The sequence below is a fragment of the Alligator sinensis genome, unplaced genomic scaffold (assembly GCF_000455745.1).
Source record: "Alligator sinensis unplaced genomic scaffold, ASM45574v1 scaffold987_1, whole genome shotgun sequence".
Lineage (NCBI taxonomy): Eukaryota > Metazoa > Chordata > Crocodylia > Alligatoridae > Alligator > Alligator sinensis.
In genome coordinates, this window is record NW_005842574.1 from 853,189 (window position 1) to 867,655 (window position 14,467).

Consider the following 14,467-nt stretch of genomic DNA (forward strand, 5'->3'; position numbering starts at 1 on the left):
TGAGCGACAATGAGATCCAGAGGCTGCCCCCAGAGGTGGCCAACTTCATGCAGCTGGTGGAGCTGGATATCTCCCGCAACGGTAAGGCCGGGGCAGGGCAGGGAACACGGAACCGTTCGGGGTGCAGCACGGGGCCCTGCCCAGCACCTGGCATCCTCCTCCAAGGGCCCAGCCATGGTGGGGACCCCAGCCCTGGGGGGGAGGGTGTGCCACAGGTCTCCAGCCCCTCGCTGTCATAGGCTTCTGTGGGGGCCTCCCTTACCCCCAGCCCCACACACCCGAGGCTCTCCCCTCTTGCCCCTCTTCCCTGGGGGACGACTCTTACTGGATCTGTCTCTCTCCCTCTCTGCTTCAGACATTCCAGAAATTCCTGAAAGCATCAAATTCTGCAAATCCTTGGAGATCGCTGACTTCAGTGGGAACCCGCTCTCCAGGTAAGACCTAGGCATCCCTCCTACCGCAGGCAGGGGTAGGGGGAGGCTCCCTGTTCTCCCCAGCTTGCCCTGGGCAGGCAGACAGTCGCAGGTCTAGTCCTCGGGCCTCTCGCCCATGCAGTCATTCTCCCGGCGTTCCAGTGCCCGTTGTGCAGACGAGCCCTACAGAGACCTCGTGGCCCTGCCACCCACCCCCCTCGTGTGAGACTGCCGCAGGGCTGCGTCTCTGTGCTGAGCTTGGTGGTGGTGCTGGTATGAGTGACGTGGCCGTGTGGCTGCTGGGAATAGACTTGAGACCCCTCTTCCTCTAGACAACAGATGGATGTGACTCTTGCAGCCGAGCTTGGAAAAAGGCCTCATGCTCCTTTGTCTGGTTCATAGGCCAGCTGGGCCCTCACGTACTCTGCTGCCCTCTTCACCCCTGCTCGCCTTGGCTCTGTGCTGAACCCTCTCCCTTTGCCCAGCATCCGTCTGACACTGCCTTTCCCAGTGGGAGCAATGGGGGCCTTGCCTGGGAGTGGGGGCAAGGGGTAGGTGGCAGGCAGTGTCCAGAACCCAGCAGAAAAGGACTCTCCGCATCCCATCCCGGGGCCTTTCGGGCTTTGTTGAGAGAGGGGTCTCAGCCCAAGTATGGAAGCACGAGTGCCCGGAGCTTGCAGTCTGCTGGAACGATGTCTTACCCCAATCTCCATCAGGGTCCTTGGAGATGGGTGGCCCCTGTGACCTGCACCCATCCAGGCAGTGCGCAGGCTCCCTGCTGCCCCCGGTGCTGCTGAAATGCACAGGGTCCGAGCCCCCCCCTGCAGCTGTGCCCGCCCCATGTGCGCTGTTGCTGAGGCTTGGAATGGGGGGCAGGGGCAGGGGCTGCGGCTGGAGCAGGGCCTCTCTTCACGTGAGGGTGGACGGGGCTTGGGTACTGTGTGCAGGGTGGCATCCATAGTCCTGCCTGTGTGGCTTCTACCATAGGCTTCCCGAGGGCTTCACCCAGCTGCGGAGCCTGGGCCACCTGGCCCTGAACGACGTGTCCCTGCAGATCCTGCCCAGCGACATCGGGAAGTGAGTACACCTCCGCCCCTGCCAGCCACGCCCGGCACCTGCGCTGGGAGAGGCAAAAGGGACATTTGCAGCCTTGTGCCCAGCTGCCAGGCAGTGCTGCTGCCCCCATGCCCCGGGGAGGGGAGGGGCCTAGCTTGCGACACTGCAGGGGGCTGTGGTACCAGCAGGCCTGGAGCCAACAGGGCTGGAGCCCAGGCTTTCCCACCCTACAAGAGCACCTCCTCTCCCCTCACACCCATGCCCCGGCCCCCAGATTTAGGTGCACTCTGTCTAGGCATGCTGTTGGTATAAGAAGCTCTGCAAAGATGGTCAGCATGGAGGAAGAGGCCTCCTGGCCCTGCTAGGGCAGACCAACATGCCCACTGTGTGCAGGACTTGGTCCCTGGTTAGGCTGGTCCATAGTGTGGTGCTACACTGCCTGCCCCCGGGACTGGGTATGGTGTTATTCCTGCAGCCCTGTAGCAAGGCGTCCCACTCGGCCCTGGTGCTTGGAGATGTCTTTACTCGCATCCCTCCCCTGCTCCTGTGCTGCTGTGCCCACACTGATGTGTTTCATTCATGTAGGCCACGTGTGTGAGGGGCTGCTCCGAGGGAGGGTGTGAGCATCTCCCTGTGTCCCTGGAGTCTGGCTTCCTCGCTCCCTTTTTTCTTGCAGTTTGGCAAACCTGGTGACTCTGGAGCTGCGGGAGAACCTGCTAAAAACCCTTCCTACGTGAGTGTCCTTTGGGGGGCTGCAGCACTGCCTTGGCTGAGCGTCCTCGTGGAGCACTAGAGTTGGCGGTCTCTACAGCGCCGGCCCTAGCACCCAGGCCCAGCGGGCTGAGGGGAGGGGCTGGGGCGCTTGGACTGTGAATGAGCACTCGCTTGTTGGGTTGTGGGTTAGGATGAGGAGAAGGGGGACTGTGCAAGGCAGAAGAGGGGCATTTGGGGTTTCAGCTCAGCTGAGCGTAAGGTCCATTTGGGGCAGGCAGACTGGGGGCAGCTGCTGATGGAGATGAGAAATCCCCTCCCTTGTGGGTTAGAGCTTAGTGGCAGCGGCTTTGGAGGGCAAGGGGGGACGCAGTCTTTGTGGGGGAGGACGGGCAATGTGGTGAACTAGCGCAGCAGCTTTCTCTGTGCCCCTCCTTGCCCATGCGTGGGTGCACTTGTGCATCACCCGTGTGCCTGCTGGAGCCTACCAGCTCCCCCAGCAGGGGTGGAGTGTGTGTTAGGAGTAACTGGCCTTCTTCAGGGGAGGAGGGATCAGTTGGCATCAGAGGAGAGTGGAGGACTTAGCCGATGCCACTCTGGGGCCTGGAGCGACTCCTTTGATGAAAGGACTGGTTTCCTTGCAAAGGAGTTGCTGCCATGGGATGGTGAGTGCAGGGCACTGTTGATGCTGGCACTGATGTCCCACAGGTCGTTGGCTCCTGTCTGAGGGTGTGCACCCATACACACAATTCACGGGGACGTGAAAGTGGGGTGAGGCTTTCCCACTGATCACCTGCTCTCTTATAATTGCCCCGTGATAGCTGCAAGCTCAGCAGTGGCCCTCTCGGTGGAAGTGAGCAATGTTACCATGGCTAGTGGCCCATGTACCAAGGGTAAGAGTATTCACGTGGGCAATTACTGTGGAGCTGCTGGAGTATGGTAAACCCCGTCCCTTTACCCTGCAGCCACTTGTTTGCACTACAGTACCTTCAGGGTTTATAACCAGCCTCCACCTGTCGGTCTGTCCAGCTGACCAGACCCTGCTCTGTGCATATCGTGTGAGGACGGGTCACCGGACGGGTGAGAGGAAGTTCTCTGAATAGCAGGGCCTGCTGGAGTTGTGGCCTCTGCTGCCTCCTGTGAGTGTATAACGGGTGGAGGAGCTGTAGCCCTTTCTCAGTTCCTTCTAGACCTAGCCCCCTTCCCTGCAGTGAGATGAAACGCCCAACAGGTCTTCAGCCCAGTCCTTCTCCTGATCTTCACATTCATCATCTCAGCAGTTGGATGGAGAGAATCCACCTTGCTCTCTTTCTGTTTTCTTTCCCTGGGCGCTCTACAGAAATGATTGCTGTGCAATGAGGCTGTCAGTACAGGGCCTCTTAGCGGCAGGGCTCAAAACCTTCCTCCTTCCCTGGAGGGACTCGGACCTCATCACCTCTGCCTGGGAGACTGCTCTGTGCAGGCGCACGCTCTGCCACTGTTCTTGGGGACCTGCACGTTCAGGAACGTGCAGCCTGTATTGCATCTGCTGAAGGAGTCCAGGAAGGTTGCCTCAGGCCCAGGTGGAAGCGTAGCTTGGAAAGCAGGGCTGAAGGAGCTGGCTTCTCCCACCTTGGGGCAGGCAGCAAAGAGACACGGCTGAAACTGGCTCCATCAGGTTCAGTGCCAGTGACTTTGGTGCTGGTGGCCTCCAGATTGGGCTGGCATCTCTCCCTTGTCACTGAAAGTGATGATCCCATGCGACTCCAAAAGCAGGACTGCAGTGTTGCTGCTCCAGGGACAGAGCCCCAGCCCCTGCCCACGGGGGGCCAGCACAGGAAGGAGGAGTCTGGGCACGGACTTGGCACCCAGTGGCAGATACCCTGTATTCCCACCTAAGCAGCGACTGCCCCCAGATCTTGGGAGAAGCCCATGTTCCCTGACATGCTGCTGTTTCAGGAGGTTCGTTGTCCTCGCCATCACTGCTTTGATCCTTGCCTGTCCCTTGCCTCTGGAGAGCGACTCCAGGGCTGGTACCAGGGATTCTCTGCCAGATGCTCCCTCACCACCCATGTGAGAAGGAAGCAGCACTGTGGGTTGGTTGTTTCAATGGGACACTGCCCTTGCGTGGGTGGTTTGTGTGCCCAGACCTGTTCTCACAGCTGCTTCTCCCAGACCTGAAGTCCCTGCTGCTGGGGGTCTGGATGTTGGCTGGGTAAAGACCACGAGCAGCAGCTGCTCCAGACTCATCCAGGTAGTCCTGCCCCTGTGCAGAAGAACGGACCCTACAAGTGGAAGAAAAATATAAACTAACAAAACAAATGTAAATGGAAGGAGAAGGGTTGTGAACCATGGAGAGCACATCAGAGCTTTAGACACATTGGGTTGCTCTAAGTGGGCTGGTCTTGATGCAGTTCATCCCCGGGTGCTGAAGAAATCTGGAAGCCTCAGGCACTAATCTTTGCAAAGTCCTGGCTGACAGGCGAGGTGCCAGAGGAGCTGAGAAGGGCTGACCTAGTGCCCATCTTACAGAGCAGGAAGTGGGGACCAGAGACTTCCAGACCTGTCGGCTTGGCTTCAATACTAGGACAATATTGCAGCAAAGTATATGAAACAACCTGTTTGTCAACCCCTGTCTCTTGCAGCCAACATGGATTTCTTGAGCACAAAACGTGCCAAACCAATGTGGTGCCCTTCTTTGACAGAGTAAGTGGTTTGGTGGATGAAGGGAATGGGGCAGGTATCATTTACATAGTCTTTGGTAAGGCACTTGTTGCAGTCCTACATGCCTATGTAAGCTGGAGAAACGTGGACCAGAATGAATTACCATTATATAATTGGCTGGTTAGCCCCCGGCAGGACAGTACCTGTCAAAGGTTGGATGTCAGCCTGGCAGGAGGTGTCGTGAGGAGTTCCACAGTTTGGGATCTGTTCTGGTCCTGTGCTGGTCAGCATGTTTGATGACTTGGCTGCAGGGATGGAGCTTCCTGATTGAGTTTGCAGAGGTGAACCTGGGAGGCTTCACAAACACTTGGGGGATAGGATTGCAATTCCAAAAGGTCTTGATCGGCTGGAGAACTTGGCTGTCGATGTCGTAATGAAATTCAGCCAAGACCAATGCAAGGCTCTGCACTGGAGAAAGAGAAGTGAACGGGTGCAGACAGAACGGGGTCTGCGATCCAGGCCCTGTAACTGCCTCAGAAACTCGGTACAAGTCAGCAGGATGGTGGTGTCACAGGGAAAGCAAACATAGTTTGGGCTCGCCAAGCAGAAGTACTGCATGCATGGCACAGAGATAAGACCCCTCCGCTTAGGTACAGTTTACATTATGGTTGTCTGGGCTGGGTTGGACAGGGCTGATTCTGCCTCAGTCGGGTTGGACTAGATGTGACCTCTGGAGCTCCTTTCCAGCCCCACTGCTCTGTGACTGACACTTGGCACCAGCTAGGCCTCAGCTGGGGTGGGTATTGTCCGGTTCTGGCTACTGCTCTTGAAGGATGGAAAGAAATGGGAGGATCCAGAGGCAAGTGAGAGAGGGGGTTTGCAATGCAAGACTTAAAGCAGTGAGGTCTGTTTAGTGTGGAAAAGGGGAGGTAGGGACGAGAGCAGGTCTCAAAATGCTGGAGAGGTTGCAGGGAAGGAGAGGGAGAGCAGTGGTTCTCCCTCACCAGAGAGGGCAGGACCGGAGATGATGGACTTCAGCTGCCGCAAAGCAGATGGAACGCGGAAGGACGTCTTGGCTACAGGATGCTGGACCACGCTGCCAAGGGGACTTGTGGACTCCGCTTCGTCAAATGCTTTCCAGCACAGTTGGGGGTGGTTTGAGGAAAGTGCCTCTGTGCCTGCTCAGGGGTTGGACGAGATGCCTCCCAAGGTCTCTTCCAACCTGGCAGCTCTGACTGAGCCTCAGGGCTGCGCATCTTTGGCTCACTGCTGCATCTGCAAGTCGCTGGTCTTTCAGTCGGTCTGTCAAGACCCACCGTGCAGGGACTGTGGCACTCCTCACATGGATGCTTGTGCTCTCTTCTCTCTACAGCGAAGTTCCTCGGGGTCCTGTGACAGACTTGCCTGGCTCTCTCGAGCTCCTTCAGGAATGAGCCTTGCTCTGCCTCGTGCTGAATCCGTTTTCACTTTGACCCACTGGGCATGTGAGCTCCCAGCACTCACGGCTGACCCTCCTCATGGGGTCGAAGGTGATGCTGTCACCTTTTCGACTTCTCTGTCCCCAAGAGGGTCTTGGACTCTTACCTGAATCAGCCTGTGTAACTGGTCTGTTTTTGTCCTGAGACCCAGGACTCTCCTGGGGAGAAGCCGTGTGTACCACGTGCTCCCAGAGTTTTTTGCTCTGTTTGCGGTCGGAACATTGCAGCCGCCCCGTCCATTCCCTGTTGTAGCCAGCCATCCCCAGGGCAGGCCGGCTCATCACCAAGAACCCCTGAGTGGATAATGCAGGGTCTCCGGCTGGGTTAGCAGCTGGCTGGGATGCCTGTCCTGCTGGACACAAGCATTGCTTTGCTCACGGAGCCTCTGCTGCTTTCCAGGACCTGCACAGCAGTGACGTGGAGCAACAGGCTGGATCAGGCTGATATTGGCAGTGGGTTCTGCTGCTGGGGCAGGAGAACAGAGCTGTTGCCACTGTCCAGCTCTTGCAGGCGGCACCCCCTCCCCTCCCTCCACATGTGTGTCCATGGGGGTCTGCACTGACAGCACATGGTGAGAGGCCAGATGTTAACCCCGCAGTGGCTCTTGCAGGATGGTGTCAGTGCAGATCCTATGAGCCTCACTTGGTCCTCACTTGTGAGGCTCTTAGCAAGGGACGCGTGCACAGATGCAGTGAACAGGACTCTTATGAGGACTGGCATGTGCGAGGTGGCCACATGCACAGGGTGCCTCCGTGTGTCCAGGAGGGTCTGCTCTGCCCCCAGGGCTGTGGTGTTCCTGCCCCCACCAGGAGACCTTTGTTGCTGGTTTCCTGTTTTCCTGCAGCCAGGCTTTGGTCAGTGTGTTTGGGGGTCTCTAGTGGAGGGTAAAGGACCAGGCAGGGAGGATAAACAGCCAAAGAGCCAGCAGAGGAGAAGGGGGCCCGGGCAGGTTTGTGCAGACAGTGCCCCCCAGCCTGAAAGGGACAGAGCGCTAACCCAGGGTGTGGGGAGCAGAGGCTGGCAGGGGGCAGGGGCCTGAGCGTCGGGGGAGCCACTGTCAGCTGTGTCGTTGGGCAGCAGTTGTGTGTGCACCAGGGTTGGGTCAATCCAGGATGAGTTGCTAGGGCATGGGCCCAGCTCAGCACCCTGGACCCACTCCAGGCAGGCTCTCCCGGGGACCTTACCTAACAAGCACCTCATCTTCTGGGGTCCCTCCCTTCCTGCAGAAAGGAGCGGTGCTTGGGGCTCCCCTTTTCGGGAGTTGGGGCACTGGTCGTGCTCACGTGTCCTTCCCCAAGGGTGTTTCCTCCTCTTGTCCCAAGTCCTGAACTCCCTCCTGTTGTCTGCACCTTCCTGTGCTCGGGGCTCTGCGTCATGGCACAGGTGGAGGGGCGAGGGGGCCCGGCCTGTGGAACACACCTGCTGTCTCGGAGCAGGGAGACGCTGACCAGTGACTGTGGGGTGGGCAGCTCCCAGCATCACTGAGCCCTGGCTCCCGCTGCCAATGAGACATTGGCCTTGGCTGCCCTGAGTGGAGCTGGGCAGGGTCATCTGACCCTAGTGCTTTGGAGGCCTGCAGGGTGGGGGAGGCACTGTGGCCCTTGGGCTGTGCCTGGCGGGGTCACAGGGCTGTCACTAGGGAGCTGGGTCCCCCTGCTAACCTATGTCTCTCTCTCCTCCCTCATCGGCCTGCAGTTCTCTCTCATTCCTCGTCAAGTTAGAGCAGCTGGATCTTGGTGGCAATGACCTGGAAGTGCTGGTACGTGAGGGGTGGCAGGAGGGGCTGGGCGCCCTGGGCCCTTGGAGGCGGAGTGGCTGTTTGAAGTCGCAGGGGATGACCGAGTTTGGGGAGACCTTGCCTGCCGTGGCCCAGTGGTTGTTCCCAGCTCTGGTCTCCTGCTGTTGGCCTTGTCTTGCTTCCCTCCCTCCCTCCATGGCATGGCATGGCGTGCCCAGTCCCTTTGCCATGTGATGCTCTGCCCTGCTCTCCAGCTGCCTGTGGGCTGCTTTCCCTGCTGGTTCTGGTGCTGTCTGTAGCTCCTGGCTGGCTCCTGCCTTTGTGCTGCCTTCCCTCCCCTGCCCTGTATGTCTGCCCTCATCTCTCCAGCTCTGCTGGAACAGCTTCTCGTCCTTCCTCTTCCCCGATTGACCCTCCACTGTTGGGAAACCACAGGGATTTCCCTGCCGATCTCCAGAGGGGCAGGCAGCCAGGCCCTGCGGCTTGCAAATGTGAAACCTTCCTGCAGAGCTGCCTGCCCTGCCAGCGCAAAGTCCATGTCAAGGCCCTGGGTAATGCCCAGCCCCAGGGTCCCAAGGTGCATGTGGGTTTGCCGCAGCCTCTGTCTGGAGCCAGTGTCCCAACAGGACTGCAACTCCACAGCTGCAGGGGCTGGGGCCACTCTGTCCTGCTCCAGAATAAACCTTCCAAAAGGTGCTTCTAGCAAGGGAACCCTGCTAAACAGGAGCTGCCTGCGCAGGGCTTCCCTCTCCCAAGCATGTAGGCAGCCCACAGCCACGCTGCAGAGGCATGTGGACAGTCCTCCGTGCAGCACTGACTTCAGAGTGAGAGGTCGGTCCTCCACATGGCAATCATCTTTCCCCTGCTGGGGCGGCAGCCGCAGCTAACAGCCCCATGGCTAGCCAGTCTTGTCTAGGAGGTGCTCCATCATTGTCTAGTTGCTTTGTCTGTGCCCACAGAGGAGAAGGAAGAGAGGGGATTCCTCTCGAGGCTGAAGCCTCCAGAGCTCCCACCCAGCTCCTACCCCTCCCTGAGGCTGTGCCATCCAGGTAATAGACCCCTGTGGGTAGTGCCATCAGCCCAGAAACCTGCAGCCTGTGGCATGCGGAGGCTTTGTCAGCTGAGGCCTGGCCCGTGCAGCGTCCCTATTGCAGCCGGCGGCAGGCGGGCTTTGCCACTCCTCTGTGGTATGTGGTTTGGGGCATTGGAACAGCAGCATCACCAGGTTGCAGTGCCCAGGGCCTCCCCTCCCAGGGCAGTGCCGTTCTGGCGGGGCTCTGGAGAAGGTGTGACACTGCTCTCTCCTTGTCGCAGCCGGACACGCTGGGAGCGCTGCCCAACCTGCGGGAGCTCTGGCTAGACCGGAACCAGCTCTCGGCCCTGCCCCCGGTGAGTACCCATCCCAGGGCTGCCTCGCTGCTGTGCACGCTGCCCCCTCACTCCCCCAAGATGCATCCCATCTCCTTCTGTCTCAGGAGCTGGGCAATCTCCGACGCTTGGTCTGCCTTGACGTGTCCGAGAACAAGCTGGAGCAGCTGCCTGGAGAGATCAGCGGGCTGGCGGCACTGACGGACCTGCTGCTGAGCCAGAACCTGTTGGAGTGCATTCCCGACGGCATCGGTGCGTGCTGGGCTGGGGGCTGTACCACCCCATGCATGGTGCCAGCCCTGGGTGGGACGGGACAAGATGGATGTGTAGGGGCTGTGTTGACCTCTGGGTGGGATCCTAGAGGAACCTGGTAGCAGGGTCCAGGACGGGGAACAAAGGGCCTGGTCCTTGCTGGGGGCTGGTGCACAATGTTGGTCAGCTGAGCCAGGACAAAGCTTGGGTGCTGGGGCTGTAACCCAGTGCCAGGTGCCAGTGAGTGAGGCCCCAAGGAAGGTGTGATGCTGGGGCCAGCGGTCCATGTCGAACTGCTTTGTTGTGGGATCTGAGAGCTAAGCCCTGTGGGGAGGCATGGGGCAGGGGTCTAGCTGAGTGGTTGGAGCAGGCTCCTCGCCACCTTTGCTGTAGCTGGTGCCTGCCTCATCCCCCTGCCCAGGCCAGCTGAAGCAGCTCTCCATCCTGAAGGTGGATCAGAATCGGCTGACGGAGATGAGCGAGTCGATTGGGGACTGCGAGAACCTCTCGGAGCTCATCCTGACAGAGAACATGCTGACGGTAGGTGTACTGGCTGCAGCTCCGTGCTCGCCTGCTACGCGTCTCTTCCCCAGCCATGGCCTCACTGTATCTTGGGGATTGCCTCTGGGGACTGACTGGGACCTCAAGGCCAACGTCTGCAGGACGTTCTGGCCACTGTGGCCTGCTCTGGTGACGTGGGGCAGCCAAGCAGACTGCTGGGCCAGTCTCCTTGAGAGATGCCTGGAGGCTGGTGACATCTCGCCAATCCCTGAGGAATCCCCCGCTCTCAGGATCACTGCCGGAGCCCATCCAGCCTGGGCAGAGGCAACACCGGGTGGTGATGGTTTGTGTGAGGCTGGTGCTGCAAGCCAGTGGGGACCAGGGCCCTGCTCTTCAGCACATTCAGAGGCACATCATAGAGAGCATCCCCTCCCCATCTTGCAGAGCTTGTCTTGGCACAGGGTCAGAACCCAGAGAAGGGGAAGGGCCAGGAGAGCGTGAGACCAACTCTTACAGACACTGAGACATCAAGCTGGTAGGGCCCTCCAGATGTCCCAAATAGTTCAGCCCTCTGCTCCCACTCACCCCCAGCCCAGACAAATGAGCGTGTGGCCTGCTCTTAACCCCTGGAGCAGCCCAAGCAGCTGCCAGGCACAGTGCTCCAAACGCCCCTTAACTTGCTCCAGGTAAAGCAGGGAGTGAGGATTGTCACTCGCGCCACTCCAAGGGGCGTTAAAAAAAAAACACTAGGGAGATCCCAGGCAGGGGCCATGTTCCCTGCTATAGAAGGCAAAACCCCCATAGTCTGGACCAGTCTGGCTGTGGCGTAAAATTTCTTCTTGACCCCGAACATGGTGACTCATCTGACCCTGATCAGAGGGACAAGACCCTCTAGCCAGGACTTTTGGGGCTTTCTAAGTCTCCAGAGGTGCTGGAGTCTTGTCTTACCCAGGCTGGATGGGCACCTGGACTGAGCTGCGCCAGGGTCCCCAGGCAATTCAACAGTTCCCAGGGCCTCAGGAGCCGTGCCCTCGGCTGGGGTGGGTTCTGCTGTTCTCCTGCAGGCTGTCAGTGTGCCTTCTTCCCCCGCTGCCCTGTGTGACCCAGCATCCGCGCCAGCCCCACTTCCCCTTGCTGCTGGGTGCAAGTTTCATAGCATAGCTGTGGGCCTCAGGGCTTCCTCCATGCTGTTTGCCACCCTCCCAGGCCTTGCCCAAGTCCCTGGGGAAGCTGACCAAGCTGACCAACTTGAATGCGGATCGGAACCGGCTCACCGCGCTTCCGGCCGAGATTGGGGGCTGCGCCAGCCTGAATGTGCTGTCCTTGCGGGACAACCGCTTGGTGCTTCTGCCGCCCGAGCTTGCCAGCACCACCGAGTTGCATGTCCTGGACGTGGCAGGGAACAGGTGAGTCCTGGTGGGGTGGGAGTGGGGGTGGGGCAGGGCCACAGGCACGGGCCCCATCAGCCATGCGAGGGGTGGTGCACGGGGATTCGGGAGGGATTGCAGCACCAAATTGCTCAAGAGGAGGCCGTGGCTGGGTGGTCGGGCTTCTCCACACTACTTCTGTTGTGTGTCATCCATCCTGCCAGAACCAGGAGCCAGGCTATGGCTGTGCTGTGGTGCTGAGCTCTTTGGCTCGGTGTTGATGGCCTGGGCTTTGTGTTCAGTGCCCGAGACCCTTGTGATGAGAGCCCAAGCCAGCCCTGCTCATGGCCCAATGCCGTGTCTGTCTCCCAGCCTGTTCTTCAGGACTTCATCCAGCCCATTAGATATTGGCTGGGGGAAAGCTCCTGTGCCCTTCTCTCCAGGGTCCTGGCTCCCTGGCTATGGGGCTTCAGGCTAGCTCCCTGCTGCATCTTGCACACAGCTCATATAGACCAGGGCCCAGGGCTGTCTGTTGGTGCCATGTAAATGGGGATGCTCTGCCCTGTTGTAAGACTCTGACGTGGCCATTTCCTACCCTGTGGCCTGGGTTGTCCCTGATGGTGACCCAGCAGCTGCTTGGCTCCAGCTCTCTGGGCACGGGGGCCAGGATGCTGAGCTGTCCCTTCTGGGTCTCTCCAGCCAGTGCCAATTCCAGGATCTCCCTTGCTTCCTGTACGTGGCATCCACAGAGTTGCCATGTGGGCTTCTGTGTAGCCTGACTGTCTCACTGAGGCTCTAGCACGCCAAGGGTGAAGCACAGGCCATGGCCCCTCTGCAGGCTTGCTGGGGTCTCTCTGGCTCTGGGCAGAGGAGTGCCCTGCCTGGCTCAGTCTCCCTGGGTAGAGTGTAAACCCTTTTCCACCCAGCTCAGCACACAGTCAGCTGTCACCTTTTGCCTCCCAGGGTGCTGCCAGGCTCAGACCTGACCTGCACAGCGGGGAGGGAGGCATCCAGGGGATGTTCCCTTTAGGCCACTGGAGTCCGACCGACTGTGTTGTTTCTCCAGGCTGCAGCACTTGCCCTTTGCCCTGACTAACCTCAACCTGAAGGCCTTGTGGTTGGCGGAGAACCAGTCCCAGCCCATGCTGAAGTTCCAGACCGAGGATGACGAAAAGACGGGGGAGAAGGTTCTCACCTGCTACCTGCTTCCCCAGCAGCCCTCTCCCAGCCTAGGTAAGAGGCCGGTGTGTGAGGGCACCCTGCAGCACTGTGCCTTCTCTGGGGGGCAGAAGGGGGGCCCCTCTTGGTTTCTAGGGCATGATCCCTTGATCCCATGGCTGCCCCCTTCCCTCAGTGCCATGGCAGTTCTGATCCAGGTGCATCTCCCCAGCTCTGGGCCTGGTTACGCTGACCTGTAACAGATCTGGGTTCCTGACCAGTGACCTGGGAATGCCCCAACTCAGAGGGGTGGGAGCTGTGAAACCTCCTCTTCAGCTGGCCTGCCTCTCTCAGCACTGCCTGCCATTCACCTTCTGCTTCAGTGCTCTCCAGACATCACAGCTGCTGTTCCCTTCCCTTCTACTTGACCTCTAGGGATTGGGGTGGCCTGTATTGTATGTTAGGGGACCGTGTCAGGCCATCAGAAGCAGGAGGCAGGACCCATCCCCTTGGGGTCCTAGTCCTGAAGGCCCCCTGTCTCTTAGTGGCTGTGACTGAAGCATGCTTGTTGGCAGGAACTGCCTGTCACACCCTGGAGGCAGCTACCACTCGGGTATTATCAAAAGGCTCATTACTGTTTGGCCTCATGAGAGGTAGGGCTACTGCCCACCTATGACCAGGACCATTTTTTGCTTAACCCAGAGTTAAGCTACAGCTACAGTTCCCTTAAGGATTATCCTTAACAAGCTAAATACAGACTAGATGAAAGTACTGCAAGTAGATACATAACTAATTGGATCATCATGCTCAACAAGTAGTCTGCAATGACTCATTGTGTAGCTGGGAGGATGCATCAGGTGGGGTTTCGCAGGGGTCTGTCCTGAGTTTGGTATTGTTCAACATCTTCATTAATGATTTGGATGATGTGATCAAGTGCATGCTTAGCCAATTTGTGGAAGACACCAGATTGGGTGGAATTGCAGGAAGTCCAGAGAGCAGGGCCAGGATCCAGAGTGGCCTGGACATACTGGAGAAATGGTCCAAAATCTTGTTGAATCTCATCTCATTGGACACATGCAAAGTCCTCCACTTGGGACAGAATAACCTCATGCACAAATACAGACCGGGGAGTGACTTGCTAGGCTTCAGTGCTACAGAGAAGGACCTGGGACTGTGAGATAAATATGAGCCAATAATGTGCTCTTGTTGCAAAAAAAGCCAACAGCCTCCTGGGTTGTATTAATGAGTGTCACTTGCTATTAAGGGAATGATTCTTCCACTCTGTTCAGCAGTGGTGAGTCTTCCCCCGGAGTCCTGTGTCCAGTTTTGAGCCCCACACTTCAAGGACATGGACAGTTTGGAAAGAGTTCAGTGCAGGGCAACAAAAACGAGCAGGGACCTGGGAGACGACACATTTGAGGAAAGGCTGACATAACTAGGGTTATTTAGCCTGGAGAAGAGAAGACTGAGGGGGTATTTGATAACAGTCTTCACGTGCCTGAAGGATGATTACAGAGAAGGTGGAGATGGGCTTTTCTCTGTGGCTGTAGGGGACAGGACTAGGAGCAACAGACTCAAGCAGCAGAAGGGGATGTTTAAGCTGGAGATCAGGAGGAACTTCCTGACTGAGAGTGGTCAGGCATTGGAACAGGCTGCCCAAGGAAGTGGTGGAATCTCCATCCATGGAAACTTTGAAGAGCAAGTTCATAGATTCATAGATGCTAGGGTCAGAAGGGACCTCAATAGATCATCGAGTCCGACTCCCTGCATAGGCAGGAAAGA

At 58.3% G+C, this 14,467-nt stretch overlaps 1 protein-coding gene across 1 annotated transcript in view; it reads left to right on the forward strand.

Annotated features, from left to right (window-relative positions):
* The window catches only part of SCRIB (scribbled planar cell polarity protein), a 107,090-nt gene that overhangs the window by 1,308 nt on the left and 91,315 nt on the right, over positions 1-14,467 (forward strand). The window contains exons 2-11 of the mRNA XM_025214252.1: positions 5-81; positions 356-434; positions 1,401-1,490; positions 2,146-2,202; positions 7,997-8,060; positions 9,354-9,428; positions 9,515-9,659; positions 10,081-10,199; positions 11,367-11,566; positions 12,594-12,760. Of these exons, the coding sequence (XP_025070037.1) occupies positions 5-81; positions 356-434; positions 1,401-1,490; positions 2,146-2,202; positions 7,997-8,060; positions 9,354-9,428; positions 9,515-9,659; positions 10,081-10,199; positions 11,367-11,566; positions 12,594-12,760 (1,073 nt within the window). The remainder of the gene's footprint in view (positions 1-4; positions 82-355; positions 435-1,400; positions 1,491-2,145; positions 2,203-7,996; positions 8,061-9,353; positions 9,429-9,514; positions 9,660-10,080; positions 10,200-11,366; positions 11,567-12,593; positions 12,761-14,467) is intronic.